This window comes from Pristiophorus japonicus, chromosome 3 (assembly GCF_044704955.1).
Source record: "Pristiophorus japonicus isolate sPriJap1 chromosome 3, sPriJap1.hap1, whole genome shotgun sequence".
Classification (NCBI taxonomy): Eukaryota; Metazoa; Chordata; class Chondrichthyes; family Pristiophoridae; genus Pristiophorus; species Pristiophorus japonicus.
The window spans coordinates 22,922,365-22,943,306 of NC_091979.1; the positions used below are offsets into that span (position 1 = coordinate 22,922,365).

General features: G+C 48.3%; 1 protein-coding gene across 4 annotated transcripts in view; it reads right to left on the reverse strand.

Moving 5' to 3' along the window:
- The window catches only part of hspbap1 (hspb associated protein 1), a 234,476-nt gene that overhangs the window by 138,128 nt on the left and 75,406 nt on the right, over positions 1–20,942 (reverse strand). Inside the window, exons 1-2 of one of the 4 annotated variants that reach the window (XM_070875249.1) lie at positions 7,861–7,973; positions 5,666–5,740 (exon numbers count right to left, since the gene is read on the reverse strand). The exons of 1 other annotated variant lie outside the window; for it this stretch is intronic. In XM_070875249.1, coding sequence (XP_070731350.1) covers positions 5,666–5,740; positions 7,861–7,870 — 85 coding nt within the window. In that variant the 5' untranslated portion in view covers positions 7,871–7,973. Of the gene's footprint in view, positions 1–5,665; positions 5,741–7,860; positions 7,974–20,942 lie in introns of those variants that run through there. 2 more of the 4 variants (XM_070875246.1, XM_070875248.1) reach the window with 2 other exon arrangements.

Below are 20,942 nucleotides of genomic sequence, written 5' to 3' on the forward strand. Positions count from 1 at the left end.
ACGCAGTACTCCAGGTGCGGCCTCACCAATACCCTGTACAGTTGCAGCAGGACCTCCCTGTTTTTGTACTCCATCCCTCTCGCAATGAAGGCCAACATTCCATTCGCCTTCCTGATTACCTGCTGCACCTGCAAACTAACTTTTTTTTTTGGGGATTCATGCAGGTCCCTGCTCGATGGCGGAGGAGCGGGCTGGATGGCGCCAGACACGCTGGCGCGGCGCCTTAATTCTGCCAACGTCCGCCACGCGGCCGATGCCATCGAGTCGCTAAAAACAGCTCTGGGCCCTGACTCCGTTAGGTGCATCGAGGAGGCTCAAGCACGTGGGGAGATCCCGTCCGAACTGACCCCCGTCCGGACGGAATTCCTCATCGGCGCCAAACCCCGGAACCTCCCTCGGGGGCCGGCGCCTCACAACTTGAGCCGCCTCGGGGAAATCCCCTCCGTGCCTTTCAGTTCCGCGCGGAGGGGTTTCCTGTACGGACTGCTCCTGCACACCCTCAATTTTGCCATCCTCGCCGGCCGTCCGGACACGCCATGGCGTACCATCTTGCCGTCCGGAGGAGGCGGGGGTCCCCGATGGAGGGCACTCTACGCAGGGGTCCTCCCACTATTCATCGGGGACTTGGCCTGGAGGGTGGTGCACGGAGCAGTGCCGTGCAACAAATTTTTAAGTCGGTTCACGGACTCCCAGGCCGCCTGCAATTTCTGCGGTCTGGAAGAGTCCGTGTTCCATGTTTTTATGGAATGCACAAGGTTGCAGCCCCTGTTTTATTATTTGAAGGGGCTGCTCCTGAAATTCTGGCTGCACTTCAGTCCCACTCTCCTGATCTTTGGGCACCCTGTGCGGAGGGGAGCGGGTAGGTCCGAAGGCCTCCTCGTAGGACTGCTCCTGGGCACGGCCAAGGGTGCCATCAGCCGGTCCAGGCAGCGGGCGGTCGAGGGGGTCGTTCAACCTGACTGCCTGCCTCTCTTCCGCTCTTACATCCGGTCCAGGGTGTCCTTGGAGATGGAGCACGCGGTGTCCACCGGTACGCTCGCAGCCTTCCGCGAGAGGTGGGCACTGGAGGGACTGGAGTGCATCATCACGCCCGGCAACCAAATTTTAATTTGATTTTACGTTTTAAAGTTTAATTTGTTTTAATTGCCGGTGCTTTTAGTGTCCCCTTCCCTTTTATAGGGGGCACCGGAGAAATTGTGATTTTAGTGCCCAAAAAAAAACACAAAAAAAAACCAAAAAAAAGGAAAAAAAGGGCCTTGTAAATGTCTGGTGTGTCACCCAGGTCGGGTGGCACAGTTTAATGTTTATGTTTTGCAGGTAGACTCTAAAAGAGTTTCATGCAGGTCCCTCTGCACCACAGCATGTTGTAATTTCTCCCCATTCAAATAATATTCCCTTTTACTGTTTTGTTTTCCCCCCCAAGGTGGATGACCTCACACTTTCCGACATTGTATTCCATCTGCCAAACATTAGCCCATTCGCTTAACCTATCTAAATCTCTTTGCAGCCTCTCTGTGTCCTCCACACAACCAGCTTTCCCACTAATCTTTGTGTCATCTGCAAATGTTGTTACACTACACTCTGTCCCCTCTTCCAAGTCATCTGTGTATATTGTAAACAGTTGTGGTCCCAGCACCGATCCCTGTGGCACACCACTAACCACCGATTTCCAACCCGAAAAGGACCCATTTATCCCGACTCTGCTTTCTGTTAGCCAGCCAATTCTCGGTCCATGCTTATACATTTCCTCTGACTGCGTACCTTTATCTTCTGCAGTAACCTTTTGTGTAGCACCTTATCGAATGTCTTTTGGAAATCTAAATACACCACATCCATCGGTACACCTCACTTTAGCCAACTCTGCCCTCATCCCACTGTAGTCCCCTTTGTTTAAGCATAGTACGCTCGTTTGAGACACTACTTCCTCACCCTCAATCTGTATTACAAATTCAACCATACTGTGATCACTCATTCCGAGAGGAGCTTTTACTCGGAGATCATTGATTATTCCTGCCTCATTACACAGGACCAGATCTATGATAGCTTGCTCCCCAGTAGGTTCTGTAACATACTGTTCTAAGAAACAATCCCGTATGCATTCTATAAATTCCTCCTCCAGGCTACCCCGTGCGATTTGATTTGACCAATCGATATATAGGTTAAAATCCCCCATGATTACTGCCGTTCCTTTTTCACATGCCTCCATTATTCCCTTGATTATTGCCCGCCCCACCGTGAAGTTATTATTTGGGGGCCTATAAACTACGCCCACTAGTGACTTTTTCCCCTTACTATCTCTAATCTCCACCCACAATGATTCAACATTTTGTTCATTAGAGCCAATATCGTCTCTCACAACTGCCCTGATATCATCCTTTATTAACAGAGCTACCCCACCTCTTTTCCCTTCTTGTCTATCTTTCCGAATTGTCAGATACCCCTGTATGTTTAATACCCAGTCTTGGCCCCCCTGCAACCACGTTTCTGTAATGGCCACCAAATCATACCCATTTGTAATGACTTGTGCCGTCAACTCATTTACTATATTTCGAATGCTGCGTGCGTTTAGGTAGAGTGTTTTAATATTAGTTTTTAAACCATGATTTTTAGTTTTGACCCCTCGTGCAGCCCCTTTATATTCATACATATTGTCCCTTCCTATCACCTTGTGGTTTACACTAACCCCAGTTCTACTCTGCTCTGTTGCCTCCTGCCTTTTGCATTCTTTCTTGGGGTCCTGTTCATCTGAGCTCTCACCCACTCTAACTAGCTCAGAGCCCTCTCCTGGGTTCCGAATACTTCTTGCATTGAGGCACCGAGCTTTCATGCTTGCCTTTTTATTATACTTGGACCCTTTAGAATTTTGCTGTACAGTGGCCCTTTTTGTTTTTTGCCTTGGGTTTCTCTGCCCTCCACTTTTACTCATCTCCTTTCTGTCTTTTGCTTTTGTCTCCATTTTGTTTCCCTCCGTCTCCCTGCATTGGTTCCCATCCCCCTGCCATATTAGTTTAACCCCCGCCCCCCCCAACAGCACCAGCAAACACTCCCCCTAGGACATTGGTTCCGGTCCTGCCCAGGTGCAGTCCGTCCGGTTTGTACTGGTCCCACCTCCCCCAGAACCGGTTCCAATGCCCCAGGAATTTGAATCCCTCCCTGCTGCACCACTGCTCAAGCCACGTATTCAAGCCACGGATTCCTACCCTGACTAGCTCGTGGCACTGGTAGCAATCCCGAGATTACTACTTTTGAGGTCCTATGTTTTAATTTAGCTCCTAGCTCCTTGAATTCGTCTCGTAGGACCTCATCCCTTTTTTTTAAACCTATATCGTTGGTACCAATGTGCACCACGACAACTGGCTGTTCACCCTCCCTTTTCAGAATGTCCTGCACCCGCTCCGAGACATCCTTGACCCTTGAACCAGGGAGGCAACATACCATCCTGGAGTCTCGGTTGCGGCCGCAGAAACGCCTATCTATTCCCCTTACCATTGAATCCCCTGTCACTATTGCTCTCCCACTCTTTTTCCTGCCCTCCTGTGCAGCAGAACCAGCCACGGTGCCATGAACTTGGCTGCTGCTGCCTTCCCCTGATGAGTCATCCCCCTCAACAGTACTCAAAGCAATGTATCTGTTTTGCAGGGGGATGACCGCAGGGGAGCCCTGCACTACCTTCCTTGCACTGCTCTTCCTGCTGGTCTTCCACTCCCTATTTGGCTGTGGACCCTTCACCTGCGGTAAGACCAACTCGCTACACGTGCTACCTACGTCATTCTCAGCATCGTGGATGCTCCAGAGTAAATCCACCCTCAGCTCCAATTCTGCTGACCGTCAGGAGCTGGAGGCGGATACACTTCCCGCATACATAGTCGTCAGGGACACTAGAAGTGTCCCTGAGTTCCCACATTGTACAGGAGGAGCATATCACGTGACCGAGCTCTCCTGCCATGACTTAATCCTTAGATACACTTAAATTGGCAACAACAATGCTAAAGTTTACTCACTGTATAGAAGAGAAAAAAGAAAAAGAACTTACCAATCACCAGCCAATCACTTACCCCCTTGGCTGTGATGTCACCTTTCTGTTTCTTTCTACTTCTTTTTTGCCTTCTCCCTGTAGCTGCACAAGCACGCCTCTTGCCGACCCCTGACTCGCGCTGCTCCCGACTCAGCGACGCACCTCCCGACCTCGTGGCCTTTCTCGGCCTCACCAACGGACACACGCTGCTCCCGACTCAGCGACGCACCTCCCGACCTTTTTTTCGGCCTCACCAATGGACTCACGCTGCTCCCGACTCAGCGACGCACCTCGCGGCCTTTTATAGGCCTCACCAACGGACTCACGCTGCTCCCGACTCCAGGTCATCTATGTATATTGTAAACAGTTGTGGTCCCAGCACCGATCCCTGTGGCTCACCACTAACCACCGATTTCCAACCCAAAAAAGACCCATTTATCCCTACTCTCTGCTTTCTGTTAGCCAGCCAATTCTCGATCCATGCTAATACATTTCCTCTGACTCCGCGTACCTTTATCTCCTGCAGTAACCTTTTGTTTGGCACCTTATCGAATGCCTTTTGGAAATCTAAATACACCACATCAATCGGTACACCTCTATGCACCATGCTCGTTATATCCTCAAAGAATTCCAATAAATTAGTCAAACATGATTTCCCGTTCATGAATCCATGTTGCGTCTGCTTGATTGCACTATCCCTATCTAGATGTCCCGCTATTTCTTCCTTAATGATAGCTTCAAGCATTTTCCCCACTACAGATGTTAAACTAACCGGCCTAAAGTTAGCTGCCTTTTGTCTGCCCCCTTTTTTTTTTTTAAACAGAGGCGTTACATTAGCTGCTTTCCAATCCGCTGGTACCTCCCCAGAGTCCAGAGATTATAACGAATGCATCTGCTATAACTTCCGCCATCTCTTTTAATACCCTGGGATGCATTTCATTAGGACCAGGGGACTTGTCTACCTTGAGTCCCATTAGCCTGTCCAGCACTACCCCCCTAGTGATAGTGATTATCTCAAGGTCCTCCTTTCCCACATTCCCGTGACCAGCAATTTTTGGCATGGTTTTTGTGTCTTCCACTGTGAAGACCGAAGCAAAATAATTGTTTAAGGTCTCAGCCATTTCCACATTTCCCATTATTAAATCCCCCTTCTCATCTTCTAATGGACCAACATTTACTTTAGTCACTCTTTTCCGTTTTATATATCGGTAAAAGCTTTTACTATCTGTTTTTATGTTTTGCGTAAGTTTACTTTCGTAATCTATCTTTCCTTTCTTTATTGCTTTCTTAGTCATTCTTTGCTGTCGTTTAAAATTTTACCAATCTTCGAGTTTCCCACTAACCTTGGCCACCTTATACTCATTGGTTTTTAATTTGATACTCTCCTTTATTTCCTTGGTTATCCACGGCTGGTTATCCCTTCTCTTACCACCCTTCTTTTTCACTGGAATATATTCTTCACCGCCTGCTGTACCTGCATGCCAACTTTCAATGACTGATGTACCATGACACCCAGGTTTCGTTACACCTCCCCTTTTCCTAATCTGTCACCATTCAGATAATATTCTGCCTTCCTGTTTTTGCCACCAAAGTGGATAACCTCACATTTATCTACATTATACTGCATCTGCCATGCATTTGCCCACTCACCTAACCTGTCCAAATCATCCTGTAGCCTCTTAGCATCCTCCTCACAGCTCACACTGCCACCCAGCTTAGTGTCATCTGCAAATTTGGAGATATTACATTCAATTCCTTTGTCTAAATCATTAATGTATATTGTAAAGAGCTGGGGTCCCAGCACTGAACCTTGCGGTACCCCACTAGTCACTGCCTGCCATTCTGAAAAGGACACGTTTATTTCTACTCTTTGCTTCCTGTCTGCCAACCAGTTCTCTATCCACTTCAATACATTACCCCCAATACCATGTGCTTTAATTTTGCACACTAATCTTTTGTGTGGGACCTTGTCAAAAGCCTTTTGAAAGTCCAAATACAATCCATCCACTGGTTCTCCCTTGTCCACTCTACTCGTTACATCCTCAAAAAATTCAAGAAGATCTGTCAAGCATGATTTCCCTTTCATAAATCCATGCTGACTTGGACCAATCCCGTCACTGCTTTCCAAATGCGCTGCTATTTCATCTTTAATAATTGATTCCAACATTTTCCCTACTACTGGTAAAATACTGATATCAGGCTAACCGGTCTATAATTCCCTGTTTTCTCTCTCCCTCCTTTTTTAAAAAGTGGGGTTACATTAGCTACCCTCCAATCCATAGGAACTGATCCAGAGTCTATAGAATGTTGGAAAATGACCACCAATACATCCACTATTTCTAGAGCCACTTCCTTAAGTACTCTGGGATGCAGACTATCAGGCCCTGGGGATTTATCGGCCTTCAATCCCATCAATTTCCCAAACACAATTTCCTGACTAATAAGGATTTCCTTCAGCTCCTCCTTCTCGCTAGACCCTCGGTCCCCTAGTATTCCCCCAAGGTTATTTGTGTCTGCCTTAGTGAAGACAGAACCAAAGTATTTGTTCAACTGGTCTGCCATTTCTTTGTCCCCCATTATAAATTCACCTGATTCTGACTGCAAGAGACCTACATTTGTCTTTCCTAATCTTTTTCTCTTCACATATCTATCAGAAGCTTTTGCAGTCAGTTTTTATGTTCCCTGCAAGCTTACTCTCATACTCTCTTTTCCCCCGCCAAATTAAACCCTTTGTCCTCCTCTGCTGAATTCTATCTGCTGAATTCTAAATTTCTCCCGGTCCTCAGGTTTGCTGCTTTTTCTGGCCAATTTATATACCTCTTCCTTGGATTTAACACTATCCCTAATTTTCCTTGTTAGCCACGGTTGAGCCACCTTCCCAGTTTTATTTTTGTGCCAGACAGGGATGTACAATTGTTGAACTACAATTGAGTGACTATGAATGAGTGTGAGAGACAGTGAGTGACTATGAATGCATGTGACTGCGAGTGAGTGAGTCTGAGTGTGGGTTAGCGAGAGTATTAGCAAGAGACAGTGAATGTGTGAGAGATGAGAGATTGGCAGTGAGAGTGAGGGAGGGAGTGAGGGAATGTGGCAGAGTGAGAGGCAATGAGTGAGTGAATGAGGGAGGCAGTGAGCGCAAGGGTGAGTGAGGGAGGCAGTGAGTGTGTGTGTGAGGGAGGCAGTGAGTAAGAGAGGCAGTGCGTGTGTGTGTGAGGGATGCAGTGAGTGTGTGTGTGAGGGAGGCAGTGAGTGAGAGAGGCAATGAGTGAGTGAATGAGGGAGGCAGTGAGTGTGTGTGAGGGAGGCAGTGAGTGTGTGTGTGAGGGATGCAGTGAGTGTGTGTGTGTGAGGGAGGGAGGCAGTGAGTGAGATTGAGTGAGGGAGCTGCGAGTGAGTGAAACAGTGAGTGTGTGTGTGAGGGAGGCAGTGAGTGTGTGTGTGAGGGATGCAGTGTGTGTGTGTGAGGGAGGGAGGCAGTGAGTGAGAGAGGCAATGAGTGAGTGAATGAGGGAGGCAGTGAGTGTGTGTGAGGGAGGCAGTGAGTGTGTGTGTGAGGGAGGGAGGCAGTGAGTGAGAGAGGCAATGAGTGAGTGAATGAGGGAGGCAGTGAGTGTGTGTGTGTGTGAGGGAGGGAGGCAGTGAGTGAGATTGAGTGAGGGAGCTGCGAGTGAGTGAAACAGTGAGTGTGAGTGAGGAAGACTGCGAGTGATGGCCACTCCCTCCACCCACTGCCCTCAGTTTCCGGGCCCTGCAGCTGGGGGACTGAGACCTGCGGCGCCCCAGATTCGGGCAGTAACACCCTGTGCAGCCTGCCCGAGAGTCCGGCCAGTCCCGGGCCTAACCTTGGCTCATGGTCCGCGGCCTCCTGCCCCTCAGCGGCCCGAATTTCCCCGTCCTTCCCGCCGCCGCCCGTGGACCACCTGCGCATGCGCCGCGCTGCAAGGTCTGCGCATGCTCCGACCGGTGCCATGACGTAGTGGCCATGCCTCAGCGGCGCCGCTCGCGCATGCGCGGAGGGAAGGTACCTGCATGTTGTGATTTTTTGTGATGGTCAAGAGTGGCACAGATTGAAAACCCCACTTAAAACAGCAGCAGCTGTTCTTATACTTTTTTCCAAGGTATCATACATAAAATTAGGCCATGTTCTTCAAGTGGACGTAAAAAATCCCATGGCACTATTTCAAAGAAGAGCAGAGGAGTTATCCCCGGTGTCCTAGCCAACATTAATCCCTCAATCAACATAACAAAAAAAACAGATTATTTGGTCATTATCACATTACTATTTGTGCGAGCTTGCTGTGCACAAATTGACTGCCGTGTTTCCCACGTTACAACAGTGACTACAATATACAATATACATTAATGATTTAGGTGAAGGAATTGAATGTAATATCTCCATTTGTAGATGACACGAAGCTGGGTGGCAGTGTGAGCTGCGAGGAGGATGCTAAGAGGCTGCAGGGTGACTTGGACAGGTTAGGTGAGTGGGCAAATGCATGGCAGATGCAGTATAATGTGGATAAATGTGAGGTTATCCACTTTGGGGGCAAAAACAGGAAGGCAGATTATTATCTGAATGGTGACAGATTAGGAAAAGAGAAGGTGCAATGAGACCTGGGTGTCATGATACATCAGTCATTGAAAGTTGGCATGCAGGTACAGCAGGTGGTGCAGAAGGCAAATGGCATGTTGGCCTTCATAGCGAGAGGATTTGAGTATCGGAGCAGGAGGGTCTTACTGCAGTTGTACAGGGCCTTGGTGAGGCCATAACTTGAATATTGTGTATAGTTTTAGTCTCCTAATCTGACGAAGGACGTTCTTGCTATTGAGGGAGTGCAGCGAAGGTTCACCAGACTGATTCCCGGGATGGCAGGACTGACATATAAAGAAAGACTGGATCGACTAGGCTTATAGTCACTGGAATTTAGAAGAATGAGAGGGGATCTCATAGAAACATATAAAATTCTGAAGGATTGGACAGGTTCGATGCAGGAAGAATGTTACCGGTGTTGGGGAAGTCCAAAACCGGGGTCACAGTCTAAGGATAAGGGGTAAGCCATTTACGACCGAGAAGAGGAGAAACTTCTTCACTCAGAGAACTGTGAACCTGTGGAATTCTCTACCACTGAAAGTTGTTGAAGCCAGTTCGTTGGATATATTCAAAAAGGAGTTAGATGTGGCCCTTACGGCTAAAGGGATCAAGTGGTATGGAGAGAAAGCAGGAAAGGGGTACTGAGGTGAATGATCAGCCATGATCTTATTGAATGGTGGTACAGGCTCGAAGGGCCAATGGGCTGTTCCTGCACCTATTTTCTATGTTTCTATATTTCTACATTCCAAAAGTTCTTCATTGGCTGTAAAGTGCTTTGAGACATCCGATGGCTGTGAAAGACATTGTATGAATCCAATTATTTTTTTCTTACTTTGAATCATAGAAATTTACGGTGCTTTATCCCACTTTCCAGCTCTTGGTCTGTGGCTCTGTAGTTGACGGCACTTTAAGTGCACATCCAAGTACTTTTTTAATTGCAATGCTGATTTCTGCCTCTCCCACCCTTTCAGGCAGTGAGTTCAAGACCTCCAGCACCCTCTGGGTGAAGAAGGTTCTCCTCAACTCCCCTCGAATTCACTAAATATATTCAAAAAGGAGTTAGATGAGGTCCTTACTACTAGGGGGATCAAGGGGTATGGCGAGAAAGCAGGAATGGGGTACTGAAGTTGAATGTTCAGCCATGAACTCATTGAATGGCGGTGCAGGCTAGAAGGGCCGAATGGCCTACTCCTGCACCTATTTTCTATGTTTCTATGTTTCTATGAATCCTTCTACCAACTACGTTAAATCTATGCCTGCTGGTTATTGACCTTTATGCTGAGGGAAATAGGTCCTACCTACCCACTCTATCTAGGCCCTTCATAATTTTATACGTCTCAATTAAATGTCCCTTCAGTTCCAAAGAAAACAGCCTCAGCCTATCCAATCTTTCCTCATAGCTAAAATTCTCCAGTCGTGGCAACATCCTTGTAAATCTTCTCTGTACCCTCTCTGGTGCAATCACATCTGTCCTGTAATGTGGTGACCAGAACTGCAGAACTCTAAAGTATGAATCAAAATGCAGCTGCGGTATAGGAATGCTGGACAAAAAAAAGACCACGGGCCGTTTTGCTCTCCTGGTAGTCACATGATAGCAGTAGATTTTTGCTATCCAATGGTATTAAGAGATATGGAGTCAAGGAAGGTGGATGGAGTGAGGATACAGATCAGCTGTGATCTCATTGAATGGCGAAACAAGCTCGAGTGGCTGAATGGCCTCCTCCTGTTCCTATGATCCAAAGATAATGGAGTTGTTGACTTATCATAGCAATCAATCTCTAACAACTTTCCGGTATAAGCAGCTACACCGAGGTGCATAGTCTTTCCAGACCAATTAGCTACATACCATGAAGCCTCCAGGACAACACACAGGGCTCATTGTCGGCTCAATGGGTAGCACCCTCGCCTCTGAGTGCCACTCCAGAGACTTGAGCACAAAAACCTAGGCTGATACTCCAGTAAAATGCTGAGGGAGTGCTGCACTGTTGGAGGTGCTGTCTTTCGGATGACCTATTAAACCGAGGCCCTGTCTGCTCTCTCAGGTGCACATAAAGATCCAAAGCACTATTTCGAAGAGTTATCCCCAGTATCCTGGGCCAATATTTATCCCTCAATCAACATCGGAAACAGATTATCTGGTCATTATCACATTGCTGTTTGTGGGAGCTTGCTGTGCACACATTGGCAGACGCATTTCCCACATTACAACAACTACACTCCAAAAAGTACTTCATTGGCTGTAAAGCACTTTAGGACGTCCGGTGGTTGTGAAAGGCGCTATATAAATGCAAATCTTTCTTTTCTTTCATTCTTATTACCTCTCATTTTCAGACAGCGTTGGTGGCTAAAGCTTGTAAAATGAATCGAATGCCTCAACAGTGCCCAGAAAAAGTGCCTGTACCATCCTATGCCTCAATCCCAACACAAAAAATTGTTGCACAAAAATTCTCTCTCCTAAAGCCAGTACGCTGCAGTACCACATGCCCCATACCTTATCCCACTGTCTATAGATAGGAGCTAGTGTTAAAACCCTTGATTCAGGATTTTAAAACTATAATATAGCTCCACCTAGTGGTCTACTCTGGTAATGCAACTGCTGATGTAAATACAATAAAAGTCACATGATGTATTGGAACCTTCTTGTGCATGTAATGTCGTAAAAAATATAACACAAAAACCAATGCTAAAAATAACCTCCATTACCCGATTGGATGATTCTTGACAGTCAGTCAAACATTCTTTTTCTCCAGGGTTGCTGGAAACAGTGTCCCTGGAGACTGGTAACACTACTGAGAGCAGAAAGCCCCTTAAAAAGGCGGTGTAGAATTTATAGAGCGAGTTGGCAGAGTTAGTGAATACAACCTCCATCACTACCGCACAGCACAAGGATTAATGAACTCACAAGGTTGGCCAAGGTCAGTGATGGCACTGCTCCCCATGCACATCCTCGAGGCATGACACACCTCCTCACCCGTCCTGTCCCTTTGGTCTCATTGCATGGTTGACAGGGAAACTGACCCATTCACAGGGAACTAACTGCTGGAAACAATAACCCATCACGTTAACTCCAAACCACTGTGAGAATTCATATCTCCTGCCGCAGTGGGTTTTGCTCATCTTGAAGGAGAGATGTTTAAAGGAAGTCTGTACCTGCAACTGCAAGTCTGTTAGCTAATGTTTACATGGGTAAGAAATATCCATGACTGTCATATTCCTCTAACTCTGCATTCACTGCCTGTAAAGGAATATGTAGCACATAAACAGTGCCAAAGAATTGCTACTGGAGGAGAGACACCAATCTTGAAACACAGCGATTTATTTGTACGTCTTTCAATTTAGTATACTGTATTCACTGCTCACAATGTGGACTCCTCTACATTGGGGAGACCAAACACAGATTGGGGACCGCTTTGCGGAACACCTCCATCTAGTCCGTAAGCGTGACCCAGAGCTTCTGGTCGCCTGTCGCTTTAATTATCCGACCCACTCCCACTCTGATATCTCCGTCCTCAGCCTCTTGCACTGTTTCAATGAAGCTCAACGCAAGATCGGGGAATAGCACCTCATCCTTGGTTTAGGCACCTTCTGGCTCAACATCGAGTTCAACAATTCCAGACCCTAACCCCGGCCCCAATTTTTTTTTCTTCTTTTCTATTTTTTTCTCTTTCCCATGGCAGCTGTTGTTGATCCTGCCATTCCCATTTACACCCTATCTAGACTCATCTTTTGTTTCTTAACGTCTCATTGTCATCTCCTTTTGCCTCGCACCGCACCATTGTCCCTTTTGTCTCTCTAATTTCTCCTGCCTTCCATCCTATCACAGACCTTCCTCTTTTGTTCATTCTTCCCCTCCCCGCTTTCCCTGCCCCTACACTTGCTTAAAAACCTGTTACATCTCTAAACTTTCCCAGTTCTGACGAAGGGTCATCGACCTGAGGCGTTAACTCTGTTTCTCTCCCCACAGACGCTGCCCGACCCGCTGAGTATTTCCAGTATTTCCTGTTTTTATTTCGGATTTCCAGCATCTGCAATATTTTGCTTTTGGCAATGTTAGCTCTGTAAAAGGAGGAAACTTGGCAGCACCTAAAATTCTTGTTAAAAATTTTTTTAATTCTCCTAACTTTTCAAATCCCTCCATGGCCTCGCCCCTCCCTATCTCTGTAACATCCTCCAGCCCGACAACCATACAGAGGCCTATAAAGGCCCATCAGTCAGTCGGGGAGCGAGGTGCGTCAAGGAGGAGGCTCTGGAGGTCGGAGCAGAGGCCGATAGAGGCCCATCAGTCAGTCAGGGAGTGAGGTGCATCGTCAAGGAGGCTCGGGAGGTTGGAGGAGAGGCCTATAAATGCCCAGCAGTCAGTCGGGGAGCGAGGTGTGTCAAGGAGAGGCTCGGGAAATCGGAGGAGAGGCCTACAAGAGGCCAGCCGGTGCAGCTGTAGTGGGGAGAAAAGGCAAAAAAGAAGTAGAACGAAATCGAAAGGTGACGATACAGACAAGGGGATAAGTGATTGGCTGGTAATTGGTAAGTAGTTTTTCATTTTCCTTTCTATAGGTAAATAACCTTTAGCATTGTTGTTGTAAATTTAAGAGTTAAGTCATGGCAGGACAGCTCGGACACGTGTTATGCTCCTCCTGTACTATGTGGGAAGTCAGGGACACTTCCGGTGTCCCTGACGACTATGTGTGCAGGAAGTGCATCTACCTGCAGCTCCTGACAGAGCGCATTGCGGCACTGGAGCTGCGGGTGGATTTATTCTGGAGCCTCCGCGATGCTGAGAATGACGTGAATAGCACGTTTAGTGAGTTGGTCTTACCGCAGGAAAAGGGGACACAGCCAGATAAGGAATGGAAGACCAACAGAAAGAGCAGTGCAAGGAAGGTAGTGCAGGGGTCCCCTGCGGTCATGCCCCTGCAAAACAGATACACTGCTTTGGGTACTGTTGAGGGGGATGACTCATCAGGGGAGGGCCGCAGCAGCGAAGTTCATGGCACCATGGGTGGCTCTTCTGCACAGGAGGGCAGGAAAAAGAGTGGGAGAGTTATAGTTATAGAGGATTCAATTATAAGGGGAATAGATAGACGTTTCTGCGGCCACAACCAAGACTCCAGGATGGTATGTTGCCTCCCTGGTGCAAGGGTCAAGGGTGTCTCGGAGCGGGTGCAGGGCATTCTGAAAAGGGAGGGTGAACAGCCAGTTGTCGTGGTCCATATAGGTACCGATGATATGGGTAAAAAACGGGATGAGGGCCTACAAAACGAATTTAGGGAGCTTGGGGCTAAATTAAAGAGTAGGACCTCAAAAGTAGTAATCTCAGGATTGCTACCAGTGCCACGTGCAAGTCAGAGTAGGAATCGCAGGATAGCTCAGATGAATTTGTGGCTTGAGGAGTGGTGCAGAAGGAAGGGATTCAAATTCCTGTGCAGGGGAGGACGAAAACCTACTCATTTTGCCCAGAAGAAAAGGAGCTGTGGGAACTGTCTGTGCTGCAATGTGAATTGAAACCGAGACAGTTTGACCTTGGCAGAGCAGTGATTGGATGGGGGAGAACACCGGAGGGCCAATGGTGGGACAGAGTCAGCCCGAAGAATGGGGCTTTCAAGCCAATGAGAGAGCACTTGCTCGAAAACTGTGGGACTGACTCATCGCTATTATCGGGCTATTGTCTTCCCCATGTTTACACTATGGAGGGAAATTATGCAGACCTTCAGAAAACTACACAATGGCTACAGGAGGCCAACGCAATCAACACCCACTCAACCCTTGAGTAGGTTAACATCAGTGGAAAAAAACCCGCAATAATCTAAAACTGCTGCATTTTGCAAAATCACAAAGCCCATCAATGGGAAGGATCGATTTCAGCAAGAGAGGCGGACTGGATAATCTGGCTATAAAAAGGGGTTTCTGACGCAGTGTGTGGGCGCTCTGCTCTCGTGATCCAACAACCAGCAACCCTCGCGACACTGAAGGAAAACCAGTGTCCGAAGACACCGAAGATAGAAGAAACAAACCACCAGACTGCAAAAGGCACAGTAGTGAGTATAACCTCTGGTCCCCAGAACTCCCAACTCAGTTAGGCCAGGAAAGGTGGGAGGTTGGGCATTGAACCGCTAAACTTGTGTAAAAATTTTCGTTGTGTCCGTTTAGTGGGATTTAGGGGGATTGTTTTGTTGGTGTATTGCTGTTTGTTGAGATACAACTTGTCAAATAAATTGGAAGCCTAAGTTCCTCTTGGAATCACCTTGTCTCAGTTCTATTGTATTACATCTCCTGATCGTGAGTCTTATGTCAGAACAGTGCAAGGGAAGCGAGGAGCGCCTCGAAAACGCTCAACTGTGTGTCACAGGCTCGGGAAGAAGGGGTTAGGAGTGATTGACACTCACAGGTGCCTCACAGGCTAGCCATAAGCTGTGGGGACGCACGAGTCTCAAAACCCCCCCTTCATAAACTGTAGACACAGTCTCTCCAGGGTGCTCTTGCAGCACTCAGGGTACCTCACAGGCCAGGCATAAGCTGTGAGGGCAGAAGCCCAGAGAGAGACACCCAAGGCACAACAACACTCCCTGAGAACCCCTTACAGACTGCGGCAGGACATAAGTAAACGGGAGATGTCAATATAACAGATGAGGCGATAAGAGAGGAAACTAAAATAGAGGAGAGAATTTCCTCATACATTTTTGGCAAGGTGAACCTCACCAAACCTTGGGTGTAAGTCCTCACTCGGGCAGAGCGCCCAGTGGATGCTGCTGCCCAGTGGACAGCAGGGAAGGACCACAACCGCAGGGTGGAAAAGGCCATCTGGCTTATCTGCTTCACCCGCCAAGTCCGAAAGCTCGACCAGCGGGTGAAGGACTTGGAACAGAGTCTTCAGAACTCAGAGGAGCTCTCTGCTATCCGGACTGCGGTTGGGGACAACCTGCTAGCCGAATTAGCTGAGGAGCAGCAAGGGAAGAGGAAGTTGGAGGAGACCTTCCGAAATAGCCGGGACTATCTTCAGTGTCAGGTCACTGACGCCAAGGGTAGTGAACAGAACTCTCGGTACACCCAGAAAATTTGGGAACGAGAGAATAAATTAAAAGACGTACAGGCAGCCTATAAAGTGACCAGTAGCAGTGAGTTTGCAGATCACCATCCCTGCCAGGAGAGGATTAAAACTCTCACCTACGCTATATCCCAGGCAAAGGGGATGGTCGCCCTGATAGGACCTGGAGGGTCCACAGGGGACAAAGGAGAGTATTTGGGGGTAGAGGAGAATCCAAAGGCAATCCGACCACCTCCTGAGGCACCAGTGATTTGTCTGGTGGGGTACCAGGAGGAGCGGGGGGTGCAGGTAGTAGCATATCCAGGGCTGGGGGCAGGACCAATGTGTCCCACTCGGCAGCGGGGACGTGAGACTCCCGCCGAGGGTCAGTTAAGGGCTGGATTAGGCGACCAGGCACTGTCTGCTGCGCCAGGTATGGTGGGACAGCCGGAGGTAGAGGGACCAGCGCAGAAAGATCCTGAACCAGGGCGGATGTGCCTGGTCAGGCAGCGCAAGTACGGTCCTCCACAGGGAGGTGGCCAAGGTCGGGGAGCACTGGAGAGCGACTTTATTATTCCTCATGGAGTTCAATCACTCAGGGCCATGGTGGCCCAATTGGCCAAACTCACTCATAAACATAAAAACAGCAAAGCATAAAAACAGATAGTAAAAGCTTTTACCGATATATAAAAAGGAAAAGAGTGACTAAAGTAAATGTTGGTCCTTTAGAAGATGAGAAGGGGGATTTAGTAATGGGAAATGTGGAAATGGCTGAGACCTTCAACAATTATTTTGCTTTGGTCTTCACAGTGGAAGACACAAAAACCATGCCAAAAATTGCTGGTCACGGGAATGTGGGAAAGGAGGACCTTGAGACAATCACTATCACTAGGGAGGTAGTGCTGGACAGGCTAATGGGACTGAAGGTAAACAAGTCCCCTGGTCCTGATGAAATGCATCCCAAGGTATTAAAAGATATGGCGGAAGTTATAGCAGATGCATTCGTTATAATCTACCAAATTTCTCTGGACTCTGGGGAGGTACCAGCGGATTGGAAAGCAGCTAATGTAACGCCTCTGTTTAAAAAAGGGGGCAGACAAAAGGCAGGTAACTACAGGCCGGTTAGTTTAACATCTGTAGTGGGGAAATGCTTGAAGCTATCATTAAGGAAGAAATAGCGGGACATCTAGACAGGAATAGTGCAATCAAGTAGACACAACATGGATTCATGAATGGGTAATCATGTTAAACTAATTTACTGGATTTCTTTGAGGATATAACGAGCATGGTGGATAGAGGTGTACCGATGGATGTGGTGTATTTAGATTTCCAAAAGGCATTCGATAAGGTGCCACACAAAAGGTTACTGCAGAAGATAAAGGTACGCGGAGTCAGAGGAAATGTATTAGCATGGATAGAGAATTGGCTAACTAACAGAAAGCAGAGAGTCGGGATAAATGGATCTTTTTCAGGTTGGAAATCGGTGGTTAGTGGTGTGCCACAGGGATCGATGCTGGGACCACAACTGTTTACAATATACATAGAAGACCTGGAGGAGGGGACAGAGTGTAGTGTAACAAAATTTGCAGATGACACAAAGATTAGTGGGAAAGCGGGTTGTGTAGAGGACACAGAGAGGCTGCAAAGAGATTTAGATAGATTAAGCGAATGGGCTAAGGTTTGGCAGATGGAATACAATGTCGGAAAATGTGAGGTCATCTGCCTTGGAAAAAAAAACACTAAAAGAGAATATTATTTGAATGGGGAGAAATTACAACATGCTGCGGTGCAGAGGGACCTGGGGGTCCTTGTGCATGAATCCCAAAAAGTTAGTTTACAGGTACAGCAGATAATCAGGAAGGTGAATGTAATGTTGTCCTTCATTGCGAGAGGGATGGAGTACATAGAACATAGAAACATAGAAAATAGGTGCAGGAGCAGGCCATTCAGCCCTTCTAGCCTGCACCGCCATTCAATGAGTTCATGGCTGAACATGAAACTTCAGTACCCCCTTCCTGCTTTCTCGCCATACCCCTTGATCCCCCGAGTAGTAAGGACTTCATCTAACTCCCTTTTGAATATATTTAGTGAAATGGCCTCAACTACTTTCTGTGGTAGAGAATTCCACAGGTTCACCACTCTCTGGGTGAAGAAGTTTCTCCTCATCTCGGTCCTAAATGGCTTACCCCTTATCCTTCGACTGTGATCCCTGGTTCTGGACTTCCCCAACATTGGGAACATTCTTCCTGCATCTAACCTGTCTAAACCCGTCAGAATTTTAAACGTTTCTATGAGGTCCCCTCTCATTCTTCTGAACTCCAGTGAATACAAGCCCAGTTGATCCAGTCTTTCTTGATCGGTCAGTCCCACCATCCCGGGAATCAGTCTGGTGAATCTTCGCTGCACTCCCTCAATAGCAAGAATGTCCTTCCACAAGTTAGAAGACCAAAACTGTACACAATACTCCAGGTGTGGCCTCACCAAGGCCCTGTACAACTGTAGCAACACCTCCCTGCCCCTGTACTCAAATCCCCTCGCTATGAAGGCCAACATGCCATTTGCTTTCTTAACCGCCTGCTGTACCTGTATGCCAACCTTCAATGACTGATGTACCATGACACCCAGGTCTTGTTGCACCTTCCCTTTTCCTAATCTGTCACCATTCAGATAATAGTCTGTCTCTCTGTTTTTACCACCAAAGTGGATAACCTCACATTTATCCACATTATACTTCATCTGCCATTCATTTGCCCACTCACCTAACCTCACCAAGTCACTTTGCAGCCTCATAGCATCCTCCTCGCAGCTCACACTGCCACCCAATTTAGTGTCATCTGCAAATCCAGAGATTACTACTTTTGAGGTCCTACTTTTTAATTTAGCTGCTAGCTCCTTAAATTCGTTTCGTAGGACCTCATCCCTTTTTTTACTGATGTCGTTGGTACCAATGTGCACCACGACAACTGGCTGTTCTCCCTCCCATTTCAAAATGTCCTGCACCTGCTCCGAGACATCCTTGACCCTTGCACCAGGGAGGCAACATACCATCCTAGAGTCTCGGTTGCGGCCGCAGAAACGCCTATCTATTCCCCTCCCCATTGAATCCCCTATCACTATCGCACTCCCACTCTTTTTCCTGCCCTCCTGTGCAGCAGAGCCAGCCACGGTGCCATGAACTTGGCTGCTGCTGCCCTCCCCTGATGAGTCATCCCCCCCAACAGTGCTCAAAGCGGTGTATCTGTTTTGCAGGGGGATGACCACAGGGGACCCCTGCACTACCTTCCTTGCACTGCTCTTCTCCCAGAGGGTTGTGAATCTGGAATTCTCTGCCCAGGGAAGCAGTTGAGGCTAGCTCATTGAATGTATTCAAATCACAGATAGATAGATTTTTAAGCAATAAGGGAATTAAGGGTTATGGGGAGCGGGCGGGTAAGTGGAGCTGAGTCCACGGCCAGATCAGCCATGATCTTTTTAAATGGAGGAGCAGGCTCGAGGGGCTAAATGGCCTACTCCTGTTCCTAATTCTTATGTAATTATGTTATGTTCTTTTGTTCACTCGCAGCGGGGACCTGTCTATCCACTTCATGGAGGTGATGCAGGCAGGGGAAATTAATGGGTGCGACGAGGAAGAGACAGCCAAGCTGCTGCTCTTCTCTCTGGACAGCAAATTGTGCCAGAGGGGGCAGCGCACATTTACTGAGGTCCAGAGGGCCGTCCTTGAGGCTATGGGTCGAAAGGACAAGGCAGCTCGCAGGGGAAACCCCGCAGGCGTTTGCGGACAGGCTGTGGGTGGTATATCATGCAGCCTGTGGGGAGCTCCTCGACCGGGCGAATCTTTCCGCGGTACAGACTGGCTGCTGGCTGAGGATGCTGGCGGCAAACTGCTTGCCCCGGCTCAAGGCCAGGGCAGAACTCTGGTCCGATTCCCGGGACCCCAACCTCACCGAGGAAGCAGTGGGCAGGCAACTGGCACTGGTCCAACGGAATGGAGGAGGGGAGGAGGAGAAAACCTCCAAAGGTTGGGTAAATGAAGTAAAACCCAACTCGATTCCCAAAAGGGAATGGCACCAGGAGGGTGGCCGCTCGTCTGATAAGGAGGGAGTGTGCTACGGGTGCGGGAAAGCTGGGCATTTTAAAAGGGATTGCAGGAGCCCAGCAAAGAGATATGGGGGGAGAAGTTCTTCAGGAGCCGCCCAGAGTGGGGGAAGTGGAGGGAGCTCCTCACTATCCCTTGACAAGATAGTAGCTGCAGTGAGGACAGTGCTGGAGGGGACTGGGAAGGTAGCCACGGCAACAGGCAGGGAAGCACCAGCAACCCTGCCAGTACAGAGGCCGTGACTAGCCCAGACCCAGCCTGCATACCTGTGTCCACTAGAATACGACCCCTGGGGACGACCATGGTTCAAGATGGAGGTTGAGGGTGTATTGGGTACTTACCTTTTGGACACTGGTGCTTCCAGCACGAAAGTCCATTCGGAGGACCCCGCAACCTCATCTCTGTCAAACAGGGTGCCGTATCAAATAGTTGGGTTCACAGGAAATGAGAAGGCTGGGTTTTTCTCAGTCCTGCTCGCAGTTCATTTAGGAGCACTCCAAACACAATGGAAATGCGTCCTGATGAACTGGAAGCAGGTGGGAAAAGGGATCTTGGGGGCTGATGTCATCATCGCTCGCCAGATCCTAGTCGACTTGAGGAATCACTGTTTGTGGGGCACAGTGGGTACGGGAGCAGAGGGAGAAGTCATGGTTATTGATAAGAAACAGGGAAAAGGGACTCTGAATACAATGAAGCCAAAAGTGGGTTACGACCTGGAGGTTCTGGTCGGTAACATCCCGGCCGAGAACCAGGCCTATGTGCAAGCAAATCTTGCAGCATTTGCCACCCATAAACACGATTGTGGGAGAGTCACAGGAGTGCAGGTTAGAATAGATGGGGATCCCATGTCCCGCCCGCAAAAGCAGTATGGCTTTCCCCGAGAGGCAGAAGCAAATTTGGAGACAGCTTTAAGCTCGCTTGTCGAGCAGGGTGTTTTGAGACCCATAGCCACCCATGTCAACTCCCCGCTTTGGCCGCTTAGGAAACCGGACAATTCTTGGAGGGCTACGGTGGATTATAAGGTGCTCAATAAAAACATCCCAGCTTGTGCCCCCACAGTAGCGGCGGTTGCGGATCTGATAGGGGAAATCCCTGCATCCGCAACCACGTTCACAGTGTTGGACATATCCAACGGGTTCTGGTCTATCCCTGTACAAAGGGAAGACCAGGACAAGTTTGCCTTCACCTTCCGGGAACAACAGTATACATGGAGCTGCCT